Below are 16,849 nucleotides of genomic sequence, written 5' to 3'. Positions count from 1 at the left end.
TATACGGAATGTCCAAAAACTGCCCCCCCCCCCCCCATTGCCGAACCTGCATGTGGCTTGCGACCCGCCCCTCCTCCGCGCTCCGGGCTCACACGGTATTTTAGGTAAGCGCGTGCAATGCACCGCCTACCTTGGAAAAAAAAAATTGTTGCAATGCTCCTTGAAGAGATCTCCAGCCTGTGTTCCACAATCTAATTATTAAAATTCTTTGAAGAGATCTGAATATATTATACTAACCGATTATGATATTTGGCAGGACACAATTTCTACAGAATCGATACTTCATTATTTAAACAAACATTTTAGATAACTAGCAGAGGAAACGTGCGTTGCACGTATTTGTAGATGTTGAATTACTTGATGTAATATTATGCTACAAATTATCTTTATAGACGACATAACTATTGTTGAGCATGGAATTAATCTCAACATCAAAATAAATAAAAATAGAAAATAACACCAAGAATTTATGTGGTTCCATAGAAAGATGTACGTTCAAGGAGATCAAGAAATTTCACTATTAATTATTCCATTTTACAATAACAAGGTTGAGTCATGCCATAATATTGGTTTTGAGGGTGAACTGTCAAGGGATGGTGTAGAGCTGGATTGTCAAGGCTGAGGCAGAGCTAAGCTGCAAAACTAAGTTCCAAGGCTGAGACAAAGTTAAGGTCCAAAGCTGTCAAAACTGAGCTATCAAGGTTGTGTGTCCAAAATAATAGTAGTAATAATAATAATAATAATAGAGGGAAAGATTTTAGCACTATATTCGCACAGTACTGACACGTAATTTACCCCTCATCAACCATATTAGATGCAATACTCAGGATAACATTGAGAAAATTATTGTGAATAAAGTTTGTTAAAATACGTATTAAAATTATAAAAAGTCAAATATTGCTAGTAAATAAAAGATTAGAAACTAAAAGCAACTATGTTAACTATTAATTAGTCTAAACTATTGAATGTAATTTTATGTTCATATCAATAGAATTTTTTTGGATTCTTCTCTCCACAAAGACCATGCAACATATGTTTTTTCACTAATTCAAATAACTCAGAATTTTTTTCTTCGTCAGGAAGTTCAACACACACAAACTTGTCAATTCCGTTTGTAGAATTGATCTTATTTTCAGACATGTGGTAACCCTCAATTTGGAATTTCAATTACATGAATATGTGCATCTACATGTCCGAAATTCTCATTCTTGAATATTTGAGTTGTTTGACTAACATATATTTTTTCTTGTATTTCCTTTCGGTCTGTGTTGCATGTCATTGTGATAAATAAAATTGACTTTCTAATTCTTTGTACTAATATCAATGCATCAAGATATGTGCGTCTAATATCTAATGTTGGACCCCCGATAAACGTTGCAAGAAAAATAATTATTTTGCCAACTTCATTCCCTCACTACAATTCTCCTTTGAAAACATTATCAACAATTCTTTGATATAATTTTGCTCTCATACTTGATTGGTTGAGGCGATAGAAATATAGTCCTGTCGTCTCCAATTTTATATACATATCAACAACAAATTGTTGTAACAATCTTCCTACTAATAAAAGTATGGGTTCCTTTATATTTAAGATTAATTGTAGTTTATAGCAAATATATATATTCTCGACATGATACATTCTTATTATTTTGCTTTATGACACTTGTGAAATTGAAAGAATACATCACAAACATTTATTGAAATAAAAATGAGTTGGAGATAGAAGACAATGTCTAGGAGATCAAAGGAAAAGACTTCATTAAATTTTCAAGGTTCTCGAATATATGGAAAATCGAGATTTATAGTCAATATTAAGTTTAGTCATTCAGAGAAGTATATTGACACATAAAAATTTCTAATCCCTGTATTAGTCATGTATATTTGTTCTTTTTTTCTTTTGCTGCACGGCCATAGGCTATTGAATCAAAAAAATAATTATTTGCTCAATTTGTTCAATCATCAATTAGTGGCACAAATAATTATGTGGATGCGAATTTGCTTGATACTTGGTAGCAATAGCATTTGAAGGCTTTTAAAGATAAAGGTATACAAATAACATATCCACATATTTCTGGTTTTGGAAGATTAGTATTTGGCAATTTCTTTGTATGAACAATGTATATTTTTTTATTTTTCAATGTATCGCGTACAATAATATATTGGGGGCCCATTATTCTAATTTGGCCCAGGGCCTCATTTCTGTCAGGACCGACCCTGCATATATATATATGTTGAATCTCAAGTGAAAGTTTTATTTAAAGAAGTTAAATATGTACAAGTAATTGAAGCACTTACACAAGCATCACGTTTTCCAAATCTCATTCAAGCCAATTTCGTGCTCGACTATATATTATCAAAACAGTTAATTGTTTAATGAGATTTTCTTAAGTGTTTAATTCCTATATAAGCACGTAATAATATTGAGGGCCACTCCCATCCATGGCGACTATTGTAGTAAATATTGGGCTTTGCCCCACCGGTCTCCGGCCGCTCCTCCGCCGTGAGATGGCCGTCGCGAGGCGGCCAACTCGCGGCGGCCCGTCACTTGCTTTGCATGTCAAAGGAGGCGGCTTGAAGATGAGTGGTAGTTTGAGCACAGAAGAAGATAACTCCAAGCTGTTGAAAGAGTCGATGGGATTGGAAGACGACGGCCCGCCACGGTGGTTTTCGCCTTTGGAGAGTGGCCGGAGGTCGCCGAGATCGCCACTGCTGCTCTTCTTACCAGGTCTCTCTCTCTCTCTCACTTCAAATTATTACATGTATATATATATGTTGGAAGAATGTGTGGTTTGATGGGGATGAGATTCAGTGTCCCACAATTTTATGTGTACCAATATGTCCCATTTTTATATTTATTATTTTAAAAGTATTTTTTTATAAAAATAAAATTTATTATAATACTATGAATTATACTTAAATTTTATTTCAAAAAATTAAATTTTTTAAAAAATATATACCATGACTTTGAATTTATCAATTAATTATTAGCTAATAAAGTTAAATTAAATAATAAAAAATAATTATATACTCTAATTTGATGGAATAAACCCTAGTTAATAATCACAAAATTAAACTAAAGCATATAAAATTGAATTTGAAGAAAAAATATATAAGAAAATAAGTAAAATTAAAAGTGGGACACGAAATGAGACATAAAATATGGTACACTGAATCTCATTCCGGTTTGATGATGGTTTAATTTCGTAGGGATTGATGGTAGTGGACTTGGTCTTACTTTGCACCATAGAAAGTTGGGAGAGTAAGCTCTTACATTGAACTTCCTAATGATTTTCTTTTTACTTTAATTTTACGAAATTCGCATCACTTGGTGTCCCCTTAGAGTTTGAACCTCCTAATGAATTATTAATAAGAAATAGCCGGAACTTTGATTCCATGGTGATTTTTTTATTTGATTAATAAAAATTACAAATATATATTGGGCTTATATTTATTGTTCAGTTTATAGTCCAAAACAAAATTCTGATAAAATGAGGGATATTTGTTTGTCGAAAGCTGATTTGGTAATTAAAGAAAAAAAAACTACATGAATTTTTTTTTTATTCACAACAGTTGGCTGTAATTTTTGGATCGGGCTATACACTGAACAACAAAAATAAATTTAGGTTATATTGTAATTTTTATAAATTTAGACTAAAAAATCACCATGATGTGAAAGTTTTATTACACTTTATACAACATTCATTATCCATATATGATATATAAGCACACAAACATATACAAATATTCACAACCACTTGCATTATTGCATACGCACAAATAGATGATATTGTGTTCGGGTATTTCAGTTAATCTAACATATATAATGATCACATATACATAATTAAACCAAAAAAAATAAAACTTTTATTTAATTTAGCTCATACTTGTGTTTGCATGTATATATGAAGGATCTTCGACATATGGTGCTTGCACGTTCCTGCTAGGGATCGAACGCCATTGGCAGGTCTCTCTCTCTCTCTCGTGATATTTTATGGACCCTATATAAAATAATAAACAAATAAAAGACCCTTACGTAATATTATGTGGGTCCCTTTCAATTGGGCCATATAAAAATGAAGTGTAATATTTTGAATAGACCATCAATTTTTCAATATAATAATATAATATTTCCGTCACGATAATTGTAGTGCATTGTGGGGGCACAAGTTTTAATAAATGGATCAATCAAAATTAATGAATTAAATAATTTAATTTTTTATAAATATTAAGTGTGAATGAAATTTAACATATGAAGGGATATGTGTGTCATGTACAAAAATAGAAATACCACAATTTATATAGACGGACGAAAACGGCAAAATACCACATTTATCAGATGAGGGAGTAATTTCTTTTGGCCCTTTCTATCCATGTGCCCTGAGTAATCGCACTCTCGACCTAGGCCCAAAATCGACCTTTTGTTGCATTTTCATTTAGAATTAATTGCCCAGAAATACTGAACTTTTATCAAATTTAATTTGATTTCACATACTAATTAACTCCAAAGTTTCACGTGGTAATTACTGAACCATTGATTTAATCTGATTATACGACCCATCAGATAGTAATCAGTTGGCAATAACAACGTCAATTATTAATAATGTCAGCAGTAAGTTTAGCCAGAATCCTAATTGATAGTAAAATCAGATGAAATCAATACTTCAATAATTACCATGCCAAGCTTCGAAGTTAATACGCAAAATCATACTTCAGAAATTACCACGCCAAACAAAACCAAAATTTAATAAAAAACTTCAGTAATTTATAGGTAACTAACCCTTTCAATATTTATATCTTGATGTTGCAGACCTAGTGATGCTAGTTGAGAATACCATTAGGGGAGAGCAAGATCAGTCAACAAAAAGACCTATATATCTAGTTGGAGAGTCCCTTGGAGCATCTCTTGCACTTGTTGTTGCTGCCAGCAATCCCGATATCGATTTCGTTCTAATTTTGGCAAATCCAGGTAAGGAGATCTATGTCTGGTATCATCATCAAGACAACCATGAACTTTAAGACAGCTGATTTGATTCATTCATGTTATTGTCTTTGTTTTTGCGTAACGACAGCGACAAATCTCAGCAAATCATTCGTGCAGAGTGTTTTACCTTTGTCGAATATGATCCATAATCAACCAAATGCTGGATTGCTCGATTGGTTGAGCTCCATACCAGGTTTTGATGCATTATATTTATAGTATTTTGTGTTATTTTTAAATTATATCCCGAAATTTGATCCTGTAGCGATTTATTTGCCTAAATTTACAAATGTAGCATATACTTATCTTCGTTGTTCACTTAGACGGAGTTGGGCTAAGCTTATTTTAGAGAGCTTATAAGTTCCAATAACTTATATGTAATGTTCCAAGAGTTTATATAATTAAGCTGTCAAAGTATTTCGATAATTGAGATTCTAAGTGAGCAGCGAGAAAATCATGGTTAGACATAGAAAAATGAAAAGATATGAAATTGTAATGGTATAACAAATAATAGTAAATTAATTTTGTAAAAAGATTGTTGCTTATATGATTTAAAAAAATAAACTGGGATCTATGTGAACTTATTTTTTGAGGAGCTTATAAGCTTATTTTTACAGTTTATAAGTTGTTTAATTAAGAGTTTATTTTACCAAACATTTCTCAAGTGCTTATAAGTAGTTTTAAGGAAGTTATAAGCTCAGCCAAACACCCTCTTAAAAACTCGAATTAAAAATTATTTGTAATATTTTTAAATTCAAATTAAAAAGTCACAATGAAGTTAAAGTTCCGACTATATATAGTTTAAAATAATCATAGCCTTTGCAAATTCTCACTACAAGAAAAACTCTAATAGAAACCACTCAAAAGAAATCGGTTTTTACTAAAATCAGTTTCGTAGATTTAACCGGTTTCTTTTTAAAAAAATTGTGCTGATAGAAACCGATTTTTTACATCTGTAAATTTAAAAGTAGAAACAGTTATGTGGAAGCTGAAGATGATTCAGGAGATGCAAAATTATTTGGATTCACATCTTCATGCTGTCAAAGCTCAGACAATGATACTTACAAGGTTATATTTATATATATATGCTCGAAGAAACATAATTATGATATTGCATATCTATTTCCAAATTCCAAACATAGTTTGATCAAACATGCATGTGCAGTGGAAGGGATATGCTCCTCACAAGCTTAACAAAAGGTGATAGACTTAGCAGCTCACTGCAAAATAGCCAAATTCATTCGTTTAATGGCAACGATGATCCTCTATTCTTGGTAAGGAAACAAAGTCTTTTTTTTTTTCTATATTAATAGCAAATTGTAGTGATGCGGATAAATATATATAAAAATAATTATTTTTTACTTTAATACCCTTACACGGAAAAATCGATAAGTAATTATAGGAAAAGTTCAATATAATTCGTTAACGCTGTTACTTTGTTGGATTGAAACTTTGGGATATTCCAAGGCCCTTGATTATTTTTATCATTTAAGCTAGTTTTGTTTGATTCTTATCCCATCAAAGTGGTGAGATTGGAGTAATCCTACTCTTGAGGATAAAAATACTCAATCATCAATTTTATCAATCATGCTAGTTTTCAATTATTTTCTCATAATAAAGACTAGTGTATCTCCCGCGCTATGCGCGGTGATTGTAATCTTAGACTCGTATAAATTGTGTATGTATTTTATATTTTCTTCGTCCACAAAAAATAGTCCTAGAAAGAGATGATACAGATTTTAATAAAAATGGTTAGTGTATTGTAAATGAATAAAGGATCATACTTGAAAATTAATATAAATAATATTAATTAATTATATTGTGAGTGAAGAAAAAGATCCATCAGATCCATCATGTGATGCAAACTTTCCAAAACTATAATGAGACTAATTTTTTGTGGGCATCCTTAAATGGTAAAAATAGACTGTTTTTATGGGCGTAGAGAGTAATTATTAGTATAACCTAAAAAAATAATTTTATTATCAAATTTATTATTTGCAAAGTGATCTAATATTTTAATATAATCATGTAATTTATGGAAAAATATAACATTTGTTTATATATAGATATAGTATCACTTATATAATAAGTTGCTAATGATATAAACCTGATTAACAACTACTTTCAGATTCAAAATTATAATTAATAGTCAAATCAAGTAATATATATATAAATATATATATATATAAGGAAAATATAAAAAAATAAAAAGTTACTTCATTCAAATAATATATTACTTTAAATAATATATTGAATTTGATTTTTATTTTTTAACTCCTTATTTTTTTTTTAATTTAAATTTTATCCTTCCAATTAAATTTATTTCCACACACTTTTCTTTATAATATATAAATATGTATATATATATATATATATATATATATTATGATACCATTTTATGATAAATTACATATGTCCTATTAATAACTTTAAATACTATAAAATAAATAGGAATACATAATTTAAAAAAATTAAAATATTAGAATTAGAAAAACTATAGAAAATTACTGAATTTTAAAATATAGATTCTTGTTTCTAGAAAAATAATATAAATAGTTTAATATGTTAAAACTTTCATTTACTATAAGTTTCTCATTTTAAATTCATTTTTTACATAGCATATATTAAATTAAGGGTTCTTTCATGATATTTTATTTAACATGTATATTAGATATTTTATCCAAAATATAATTATATGAAAATAACAAAAATATATTTTATATTCAAAATGAGATAAATGGGAAGATAATTAAAATTTTAAAAAACTTCTACAACACAAGCAACCAACAAATTAGTGGTGCAAAAAAAAAAAATTCGGCAGTTCTAGTTAGGTAGTGGATATTTTTTTTTTCAATTCTAGTTATATCCTTCAAATTGAAATATTAAATATGCTGAAGTGGTGAATATATATTTCCCATATTATTATCATTCTACAAACTATATATATAGATACAATATAATTATTATTATTTTAAAGAATATTCACATAATTCTTTTATGATGCCATCGTTTTGTAATTTCCTTCATAAAATAAACTATAATTTATATTTTAATGTTTTTTAATAGTAATATTATTTTGTTCCATTAACAAACCATATGCATTAAATAAATCTAAATGCATAATATAATCAAAATATCATAAATAAAAAAAAGAAAGAGAAATAAGAAACAAAAAAGTTATTTTTTTTTGAGGAAGAAACAAAAATAGTTAAAAGAAATTAAAAAAGCAATATACACGGCAGTTTTCTTTTGTTGGAAGTGGTCAACATTTTCAATAGTGGATTAAGCAATTTTTTTCCATAAATTCCAATTATGTCCTTCAAATTGAATGAAATTACATTTACTTTGCTCTTTATATATATAAAGATAATGAGAAAATAAGTTTGGGCAGAGGAACTTATTATTTGGGGAAAGTATAATATCTTAGAACTTATTCTTACATCTTATAAGCTGCTAAACAACAACTCATAAGCTGTTTTAAAGAGCTTATAATGATAGCGGTCGTCGTCCGTGGAGGGTTTATACATGTGGGAAACGTGCTGTTGTCAATTATTAATTTAATTGTTGGAGTCTGTTATTTTTGTTTAGCGTTTTATTATTGTTGTGGATGGAGTCTGGCCCAAAGTTGCATGGGCTTTATAGATTAAGGTATTATTATTTATAACTGCAGAATTAGGTCAGGGAGGTGTCTTTTGTTTTCTGGGATTTTGGGACGGATTATTTTCGTAGGCCTCGTGGAGGATTCCTGTTTAGTTCATTATTATTCAGTTTTCTAGCAATAAATCGCCTTTACTCTAACAAATTGGTGCGGTGAACGATGGTTACTACGCGAAGTACCGAATCTCGTTTTGAGGATGTAGAGAAGGCGAATGGGGAATTGTCTGGCGTCGTTCGGGAGTTGCGGACTTTCCAAGCGTCAACAGAAGCCCGCCACTCATCCATGGAGACCAAACTTGATGCCTTGATGAAGAAGTTTTCCATCCCTGTTGATAATCCACACGACGAGGAATCGGGCGGGAGTCACCACAACAAGGAGAAGATTTTACCACCCATGCACAAGATGGACCTTCCAGGTTTTGATGGGTCTGATGCACACTCTTGGTTGGCTCGTGCTGAACAATATTTTTTAGTGCACGCTACGCCCACTGATCAACGCGTTAAAATTGCACTCATTGCTATGTCCGGTTCGGCCATGCCATGGATACAGATGTTGCTGCGACGCTGCCCTACTTTGACTTGGTCGCGTTTTACTCGCGAGTTATTAATTCGTTTCGGGGATGGGTCTGCTATTAATGGCTTTGAAGCTTTAGCTACTACAAAGCAGACGGGGACTCTGGAGGAGTATATTTCTACTTTTGAAGCACGAGTATCCCAGCTGCCGGAATTCTCGGATGAGCAATACTTGGGTTTTTTCCTTGGGGGATTGAATAAGGAACCTCGCATGATGATTCAGGACCCGACTATTACAGACTATTCTGCTGCTGTTCAGATGGCAAGAAAGCTCGACTCGGTTTGTACTCCACAAACGAGTTCTCCCTCTTTTCGGGTTACCACTACACCCACGCCTCCATCACGGTCTAGTTTCCAGCCGCGTTCTTCCCAGGTTGTTTCTACGCTGCAACCCCAGCAGCAGGCAGCTTCCTCTCACGCGTCCTGGACACCATGGCCTCCTTGTCGTTTCTGCAACATGACGGATGAGACGTACATGAAGCACTTGGCTGCAGGTACTTGTTTCAAATGTGGCCTTAAATTCGGACCGACTCACCGCTGTCCTCCAAACACACTACACGTTATGGTGGGAGAGTTGGAAGACGACGCCGTCGATGTCGTATTCATGTCGGAGGATAGTATTCTGACCGAGCAAGAACAACCTGAACAGCCACAACTCCAATCTCTGGACCTATCTGAGTTGACATCATTTGGATTTGATGGACCCCAAACCATGAAATTCTTCAGCCGTGTCGGTGCATCACGCCTCAAAATTATGGTGGATAGTGGCGCTAGCCACTGTTTTATGGTAGAACAGGTATCCCGAAAGTTAGAGTGGGCCATTGACCCGACCGAGTGATTTGCGGTGGTTTTGGGTGATGGTACCCGTGTTTACACCGACGGCATCTGTAAGAATGTTCCCCTTATGATCGACTATGCATTGTTTATGATATCATGCTATGTGTTTCCTCTCAGCAATATAGAGATTTAATTCTGGGCATGTCGTGGTTGGCTACCCTGGGGGATGTGAAGGCTAATTGGAAAACACTTACTATGGAGTTCGTGATTGAGGGACGCCAATAGTGCATTCGGGGTGATCCTACTCTAACTCGCAAACCATGTACCTAGCAGGAACTAAAGTCACTTGAAGCGGAAGACACTTGCTGGGGTCTGTGGATTCTAGATGATGTTGCCCCTCTTGATCAGCATGGGGTCTCGGAGTCATTATCGGAGGCTGCTCGACGTGACTTGGCAGCTGTACTTTCTGCATTCCCTTCGGTCAGTACGTCCGTGATGGAGCTTCCTCCAGAGCGTGCTAGTGACCACCGGATAACCTTACATCAAGAGGCCCAACCAGTGTCCGTGCATCCCTATCGCTACAATCACTTGCAGAAAGATGAGATGGAGCGCTTGGTAGCCGAAATGCTCGCTGCCGGCATTATCCAACCAAGTACTAGCCCCTACTCGAGTCCAGTTCTCTTGGTTCGAAAAAAAGATGGATCGTGGCATTTTTGTGTTGATTATCGGGAACTCAACAAACTCACCATTCCCGATAAATATCCCATTCCGGTGATCCAAGAGTTGTTAGACGAGCTACATGGAGCAAAATGGTTTAGTAATTAAGCTGGATTTGCAGGCAGGATACCACCAGATCCGAGTATTTCGTGATGACGTGCCCAAAACGGCCTTCCGAACTCATTCTGGACATTATAAGTTCTTGGTCATGCCGTTCGGTCTCACAAATGCACCAGCCACATTTCAAAGCTTGATGAATGATATATTTCGGCCATATCTTCGACGTTTTGTGTTGGTATTTTTTGATAACATCTTGGTATATAGTCGTTCGTGGGAAGATCATCTGAGCCATCTTCGCCAGGTTTTACAGGTCCTCCATACTCATAAACTGGTTATAAACCCAAAGAAGTGTCTCCTCGGTAAGTCGGAGGTGGAATACCTAGGCCATATCGTCTCAAATCAAGGGGGGTATGGATCCCGCAAAAGTATCAGCGATTATCAGGTGGCCGACACCTACAGCAGTTCGCGGCCTTAGGGGATTTCTAGGGCTCACGGGGTATTATCGGCGATTTATTCGCAACTATGGAAAAATCGTTGCACCCCTTACGGCCTTGCTAAAAAAAGATGCCCAAAAGCCTTGGATTTGGACTTCAGAGGCTGAGGCGGCATTTCAGTCACTGAAATTAGCCTTGACAACAACCCCCTTATTGCGTATGCCTGATTTTACAAAGGAATTTGTGGTCGAATGTGACGCATCAGGCAGAGGGATTGGCGCCGTATTGATGCAGGATAAACAGCCGATCGCTTACTTCAGCAAGAGTCTGTCTTCAACGATGTTATCTAAATCCGCATATGAGAAGGAGTTGATGGCATTGGTCTTAGCAGCACAGCACTGGCGACCATATCTACTTGGCCACAGATTCACTATCCGTACGGACCAACGAAGCTTACGCCACTTGTTAACTTAGCCATTGACTACCCCAACACAACAAAATTGAGCGGCAAAACTGTTGGGTTATGACTTCACTATTCACTACAAGGAGGGCACCCTAAATAGAGCAGCATATGCTTTATCTCGCCGGGCGGAAGAGGGCGAGCTAGCGGTTATCTCATGGCCCCAATGGGTGGATTGGTCTTCTTTACAGAGGGAAATTGGAGCTGACCCGACACTGACCAAAAATAGTCGCGGATTTGGAAAACGGGATAACAACACCTAAGCATTATTCATTGGTGCATGGCACTCTGATGTATAAAGGTCGCCTCGTTATACCGGTGACTTCGCCTTGGATCCCAAAATTATTGGTCGAATTTCATGATACTCCTTCGGGCGGTCACTCTGGTGCATACCGAACGTATCGTCGTTTTGCAGCCAATGTATATTGGCCGGGGATGATGAAGCATGTCACTCAGTTCGTGGCAGCGTGTGTGGTCTGCCAAAAGAATAAATATGAGACGAAATCTCCAGCTGGGTTGCTGACACCCTTGCCAATTCCGGCTCAAGTTTGGGATGATATTAGTCTTGATTTTGTTTCAGGTTTTCCGCGCTCTGGTGGAGTGGATTGTGTGTTAGTCGTGGTGGATCGATTCTCCAAGTATGGTCATTTTTTAGCTCTTCGCCTCCCTTTTACGGCGAAATCCGTGGCAGACATCTTCACCCGCAAGGTAGTTTGCCTACATGGTATCCCAAGTTCAATTGTATCTGATCGTGATCCTGTTTTTCTTAGTACATTCTGGCAAGAGTTGTTTCGCATGGCTAGCACTACTCTAAAGATGAGCTCAGCGTACCATCCTGAGACAGATGGTCAAACGGAAGTTTTGAATAGGTGCTTGGAGACATACTTGCGTTGCTTCTCATCGGAGCATCCCAAACAATGGGCTAAGTGGTTACCCTGGGCCGAGTACAGTTACAACACGGGATTCCATTCGGCAACTGGCACTACATCATTTGAGGCGGTATATGATCGTACTCCACCAATGCTCGCTGATTTCTGCCTGGGGAAGTTCGAGTGCAGTCTCTGGCAGAGTCCTTGACATCTCGTGATGAAGTGTTGAAGCATTTGCGCTACCATTTGGAACGTGCGCAGCAAAGGATGGTACGTGAAGCTAATAAGCATAGACGTGATGTGGAGATACTTGTTGGTTCCCTTGTTTATTTGAAGTTCCAGCCTTATCGGCAGTCAACGTTGTTCAAAAACAAAAATAGCAAGTTGGCGCCACATTTTTTTGGGCCGTTTGAAGTCGAAGCAAGGGTGGGTTCTGTTGCATATCGCTTATAGCTTCCACCTGGTTCCAAAATTCACCCGGTCTTCCATGTTTCATTATTGAAGAGGGCGGTTGGTGTGGTACAATCGGATCCGGTTCTTCCAGAGGATCTCATGGCTGTGGATCCACCATTTTTACAAGAAATTGTGTTGGATCGTCGGACTATTGAGCGCAGTGGCCAGTCGGTGGAGCAAGTTTTGATCAAGTGGGATGGGTTAGATGCAGAGGAGGCTACGTGGATGGATACAACTGATGTTCGAGGACAATTTCCCTACTTTAGCCTTGAGGACAAGGCTGTTTCGAGCGGTGGAGTATTTGATAGCGGTCGTCGTCCGTGGAGGGTTTATACACGTGGGAAACGTGCTGTTGTCAATTATTAATTTAATTGTTGGAGTACGTTATTTTTGTTTAGCGTTTTATTATTGATTTGGATGGAGTCTGGCCCAAAGTTGCATGGGCTTTACAGATTAGGGTTTTATTATTATTTGGATTTTATTATTTATAGCTGCAGAATTAGGTCAGGGAGGTGTCTTTTGTTTTTTGGGATTTTGGGACGGATTATTTCCGTAGGCGTCGTGGAGGATTCCTGTTCAGTTCATTATTATTCAGTTTTCCAGCAATAAATCGCCTTTACTCTATCAGCTTATAAGCTCAGCCAAATACCCTCTAAATCAATTCGTCTGTCGTGGATGTAGGTCGTTAGTGGCCAAACCACGTAAATCGCGGTGTCACAATTCTTTTCTTCTTCGATTATAGTTCTTGATTTGGTTAGCTGCGAGTGCATCTATGATTCCCAATTGTTGTTTTCACATAGATGGCAGCAATTTGGCAAATATGTCATTTATTTCATTCACTTACTGCAGGATGATAAATTTGATTTAGTAGCAGCAATAAAGTGTGGCAGTTATTATCGTTGTGGAGCATCCGCAGATTATGTCGCAGATTTCTTGCCACCAACCCCTTCTGAATTAAAGTCAGCATGTGAACCATTAAGGTACTTCCTCCGTCCCACGCAAAGTGGTGCACTTCTTTTGGGCACGAGATTTAAGGAGAATAAGATTGTAGTGTAAAGGTGTGTAAATGTGTATGGGGCCACATTGTTTGTAGTGTAAAATTATTACCAAAAAAGAAAATACACCACTTTCGATGGGACAGCCCAAAAAGGAATACGCACCACTTTCGGTAGGATGGAGGGAGTATTATTAAGAGTGTTTATTGTCCCAAAAAAAGGTCATTAAAATTACGAATCACAATCGCAACTTATAAGACTTAATGTCTCAAAAGCTAATAAGTTGTTAAAGTGTTTGGATAATTGAACTCACAAATCGAAAGAATTGTGAGTTAAAAGAGAAACAATCATAGTTCGATGGAAAAAAATTGAAAAGAGATGAAATCAGAAGGCTACGTGTTGGAATTTGGAAATAAAAAAATATTTTTTGTACAATGATTGCTGCTATGAGATTATACAAAAATAAGTTGAGATCGAGAAACTTATTTTTTGGAAAGCTTATAAGCTGTTGAAGCTTGTTTTTACAACATATAAGTTGTTTATGATGTTTAGGGTATGTTTTCTTTGGTTACAAATTTATCATGAGAAAAAAGAGGAATAAAAAAAATTTATATCTTAATTAAAGAGATAAATCTTTGTTATTTTTTTTCTTTTTTTTTATGATAAATTTATAACTAAAGAGAATATACACCTTTATAAACTTGTCTTGTCAATCACTTTTCAAGAGCTTATATATACAAAAACGAACCTCAGATGGATGGACGTGGCCGTGGATCCGGTGATGCTATCAACCACGGGTGGAAAAGTAGTTCGAGGGCTAGCCGGAATTCCTTCGGAAGGGCCCGTGTTACTAGTGAGCAACCACATGATGCTAGGGCTAGACCTCGTCCCGGTGCTGTCGAGGTTCTGGATGGATCAGAACATCAAGCTTCGTGCAATCGCTCACCCGGGATTCTTCGAGAGGATGAAGGACGGGAAGATACAAGACTATCCTCAGTTTGATGTGGTGAGGATGACCGGTGGAGTTCCAGTTTCGGCAAATAGTTTATACAGACTGTTTTCAATCAATTCTCACGTTTTGATGTACCCGGGAGGTGCACGGGAAGCACTTCATCGTAGGGTATGTATATCTAATTCACGACAGATTGATGTGATAGATAAGATTGGAGGATGATTACACCATACAAATACTTGATTAAGTTGGATTATTTTGTCAATCGTCATCCTTAGGGCGAGGAGCACAAATTGATTTGGCCAGACGAACCGGAGTTTGTCCGCATGGCGGCAAGATTTGGGGCGAAAATAGTACCTTTTGGTTCTGTTGGGGAGGATGATGTTCTTCAAGTGAGTATGCTAGTACTTTTGTTTTTAAATCGTCAAAGTGTTTAGATAATTGAATTCATAAGCTAGATAGATAAAATTGAACGATTATATGATGAAAATAACAAATCATAGGATTTAAAAAAAAAATACTATTGTTGCTTAAGATTATGAAAAAATAAGTTGGAGTTGATGAACCTATGTTGTAAAAATATTTATTTTTACACCTTATAAGCTGATTAAGAGCTTATAAGCTCAGCCGAACACCCTGACTTCAAGCACTCCTATAGCTATGAGTTTCTTCAAGCACTTGTGCATTTTCATTACATGATAGCTTTTTTTTTTTAGCTGTTATTAGACTGTGATGATCAAATGAAGATTCCACCTCTCAAGGCCCTAATAGAAGACCTAACTAGTGAGACTGTTCAGTTGAGGTAAGTCGATATAGCTATTTAGCTTTTGCAATGCCATAACACTTTGGAACTCTTCCAATCATTCCAAGTTTATTCATATTAATTAATTTTTGGGTGTAATAATAGTAATATTGCTAAGAATTCGATGGCAGCAACAACACTCAAGATTCACTGATAGAACTTTATCAAAATGCAAGCAAAAAAACTATAAACGAAAGACACAGTATTCAGAGATTTACGTGGTTCGGCTTTCTCCTACATCAACAGAAGGCCAACATATGAAATTTCTCCATTAATGGCGAATTATTGCAGTTACAAAATCGAGCGAGAATAGAGACCTGCTATTCTCTTCCTCTCTCATTCTAACTATTTTCTCTCAGCTTCTCGTACTAAAATGAATGAAACATAAAGATAACTACGCGTTCAAAGCGTGACTATAACTATTTATAGAAATAAAGTAACTGTCATAAGCTAACAAACTCCGTCAGCTAACAATTCTTTATCAGCTGACTAACTTCTTCAACTAACATAATCTTCTTAACTGACTGAATTTGTTGTCACACTTCACATATACAATAGGAGTAATACTGAAGGAGAGATTGGGAAGCAATATATGTACTATCCTGTGGCTCTACCCAAATTACCCGGGCGGTTCTATTTCTTCTTCGGGGAGCCAATCTTGACGGAAGGTAACAATGTCCGTATGCTTGCTCGTGTAAAATGTTCGTTTATATGTCACTTCTGCATACACATATATGACGCGTTTTAACTGTCATCTATGAGCGTTTTTTGTATTTAGTAGTGTCAAACTCGGGTAATAAAAACCACTCTATTAAGCATGTATTCTTTTTATTTTTTATTTTTTTTTTATTTTTTTATGCAGGAAGGAAGGATGTATTGGTAAACAAAGACAAAGCTAGAGAACTGTATTTAGAGGTAAAATCAGAGGTGGAGAAATGCATAGAATATTTGATGGAAAGAAGAGAAAATGATCCATACAGGAATCTTTTAGTTCGTGTGGCTTATCAGAGCTATCATGGCTTCGACTCCCAAATCCCAACTTTTGAAATTTGATTAAATTTCTAGACATTCATTACTTACTAAATTGGCTTTCTATGTTAAATCTCGTTTTTCATCATCACA

At 35.7% G+C, this 16,849-nt stretch overlaps 1 protein-coding gene across 1 annotated transcript; it reads left to right on the top strand.

Annotated features, from left to right (window-relative positions):
* The first annotated feature begins 2,439 nt into the window (after positions 1 to 2,439).
* LOC130999282 (phytyl ester synthase 2, chloroplastic-like) lies at positions 2,440 to 16,844 on the top strand. Its single transcript, XM_057924791.1, has 13 exons — positions 2,440 to 2,725; positions 3,208 to 3,259; positions 3,909 to 3,964; positions 4,808 to 4,966; positions 5,070 to 5,174; positions 5,950 to 6,046; positions 6,144 to 6,252; positions 13,828 to 13,958; positions 14,727 to 15,093; positions 15,204 to 15,317; positions 15,642 to 15,727; positions 16,286 to 16,395; positions 16,590 to 16,844. Exons 1-13 carry the CDS (start codon positions 2,440 to 2,442, stop codon positions 16,778 to 16,780), a joined length of 1,863 nt encoding a protein of 620 aa, XP_057780774.1. The 3' UTR covers positions 16,781 to 16,844.
* The last annotated feature ends 5 nt before the right edge of the window (positions 16,845 to 16,849 follow it).

The sequence above is a fragment of the Salvia miltiorrhiza genome, chromosome 8, assembly GCF_028751815.1.
Source record: "Salvia miltiorrhiza cultivar Shanhuang (shh) chromosome 8, IMPLAD_Smil_shh, whole genome shotgun sequence".
NCBI classification, from domain to species: Eukaryota; Viridiplantae; Streptophyta; class Magnoliopsida; order Lamiales; family Lamiaceae; genus Salvia; species Salvia miltiorrhiza.
The sequence above is the reverse complement of the archived record's forward strand: the minus strand, read 5'-3'. Positions and strand labels throughout refer to the sequence as shown.

Excerpts from the sequence above, each read along its gene's own strand:
- LOC130999282 (XM_057924791.1), top strand. The coding sequence starts at position 2,440 with ATGGCGACTATTGTAGTAAATATTGGGCTTTGCCCCACCGGTCTCCGG. Across the intron at positions 5,175-5,949 it reads TTGGTTGAGCTCCATACCAG|AAACAGTTATGTGGAAGCTG; the intron begins GTTTTGATGCAT and ends ATTTAAAAGTAG. Across the intron at positions 6,047-6,143 it reads CAGACAATGATACTTACAAG|TGGAAGGGATATGCTCCTCA; the intron begins GTTATATTTATA and ends ATGCATGTGCAG.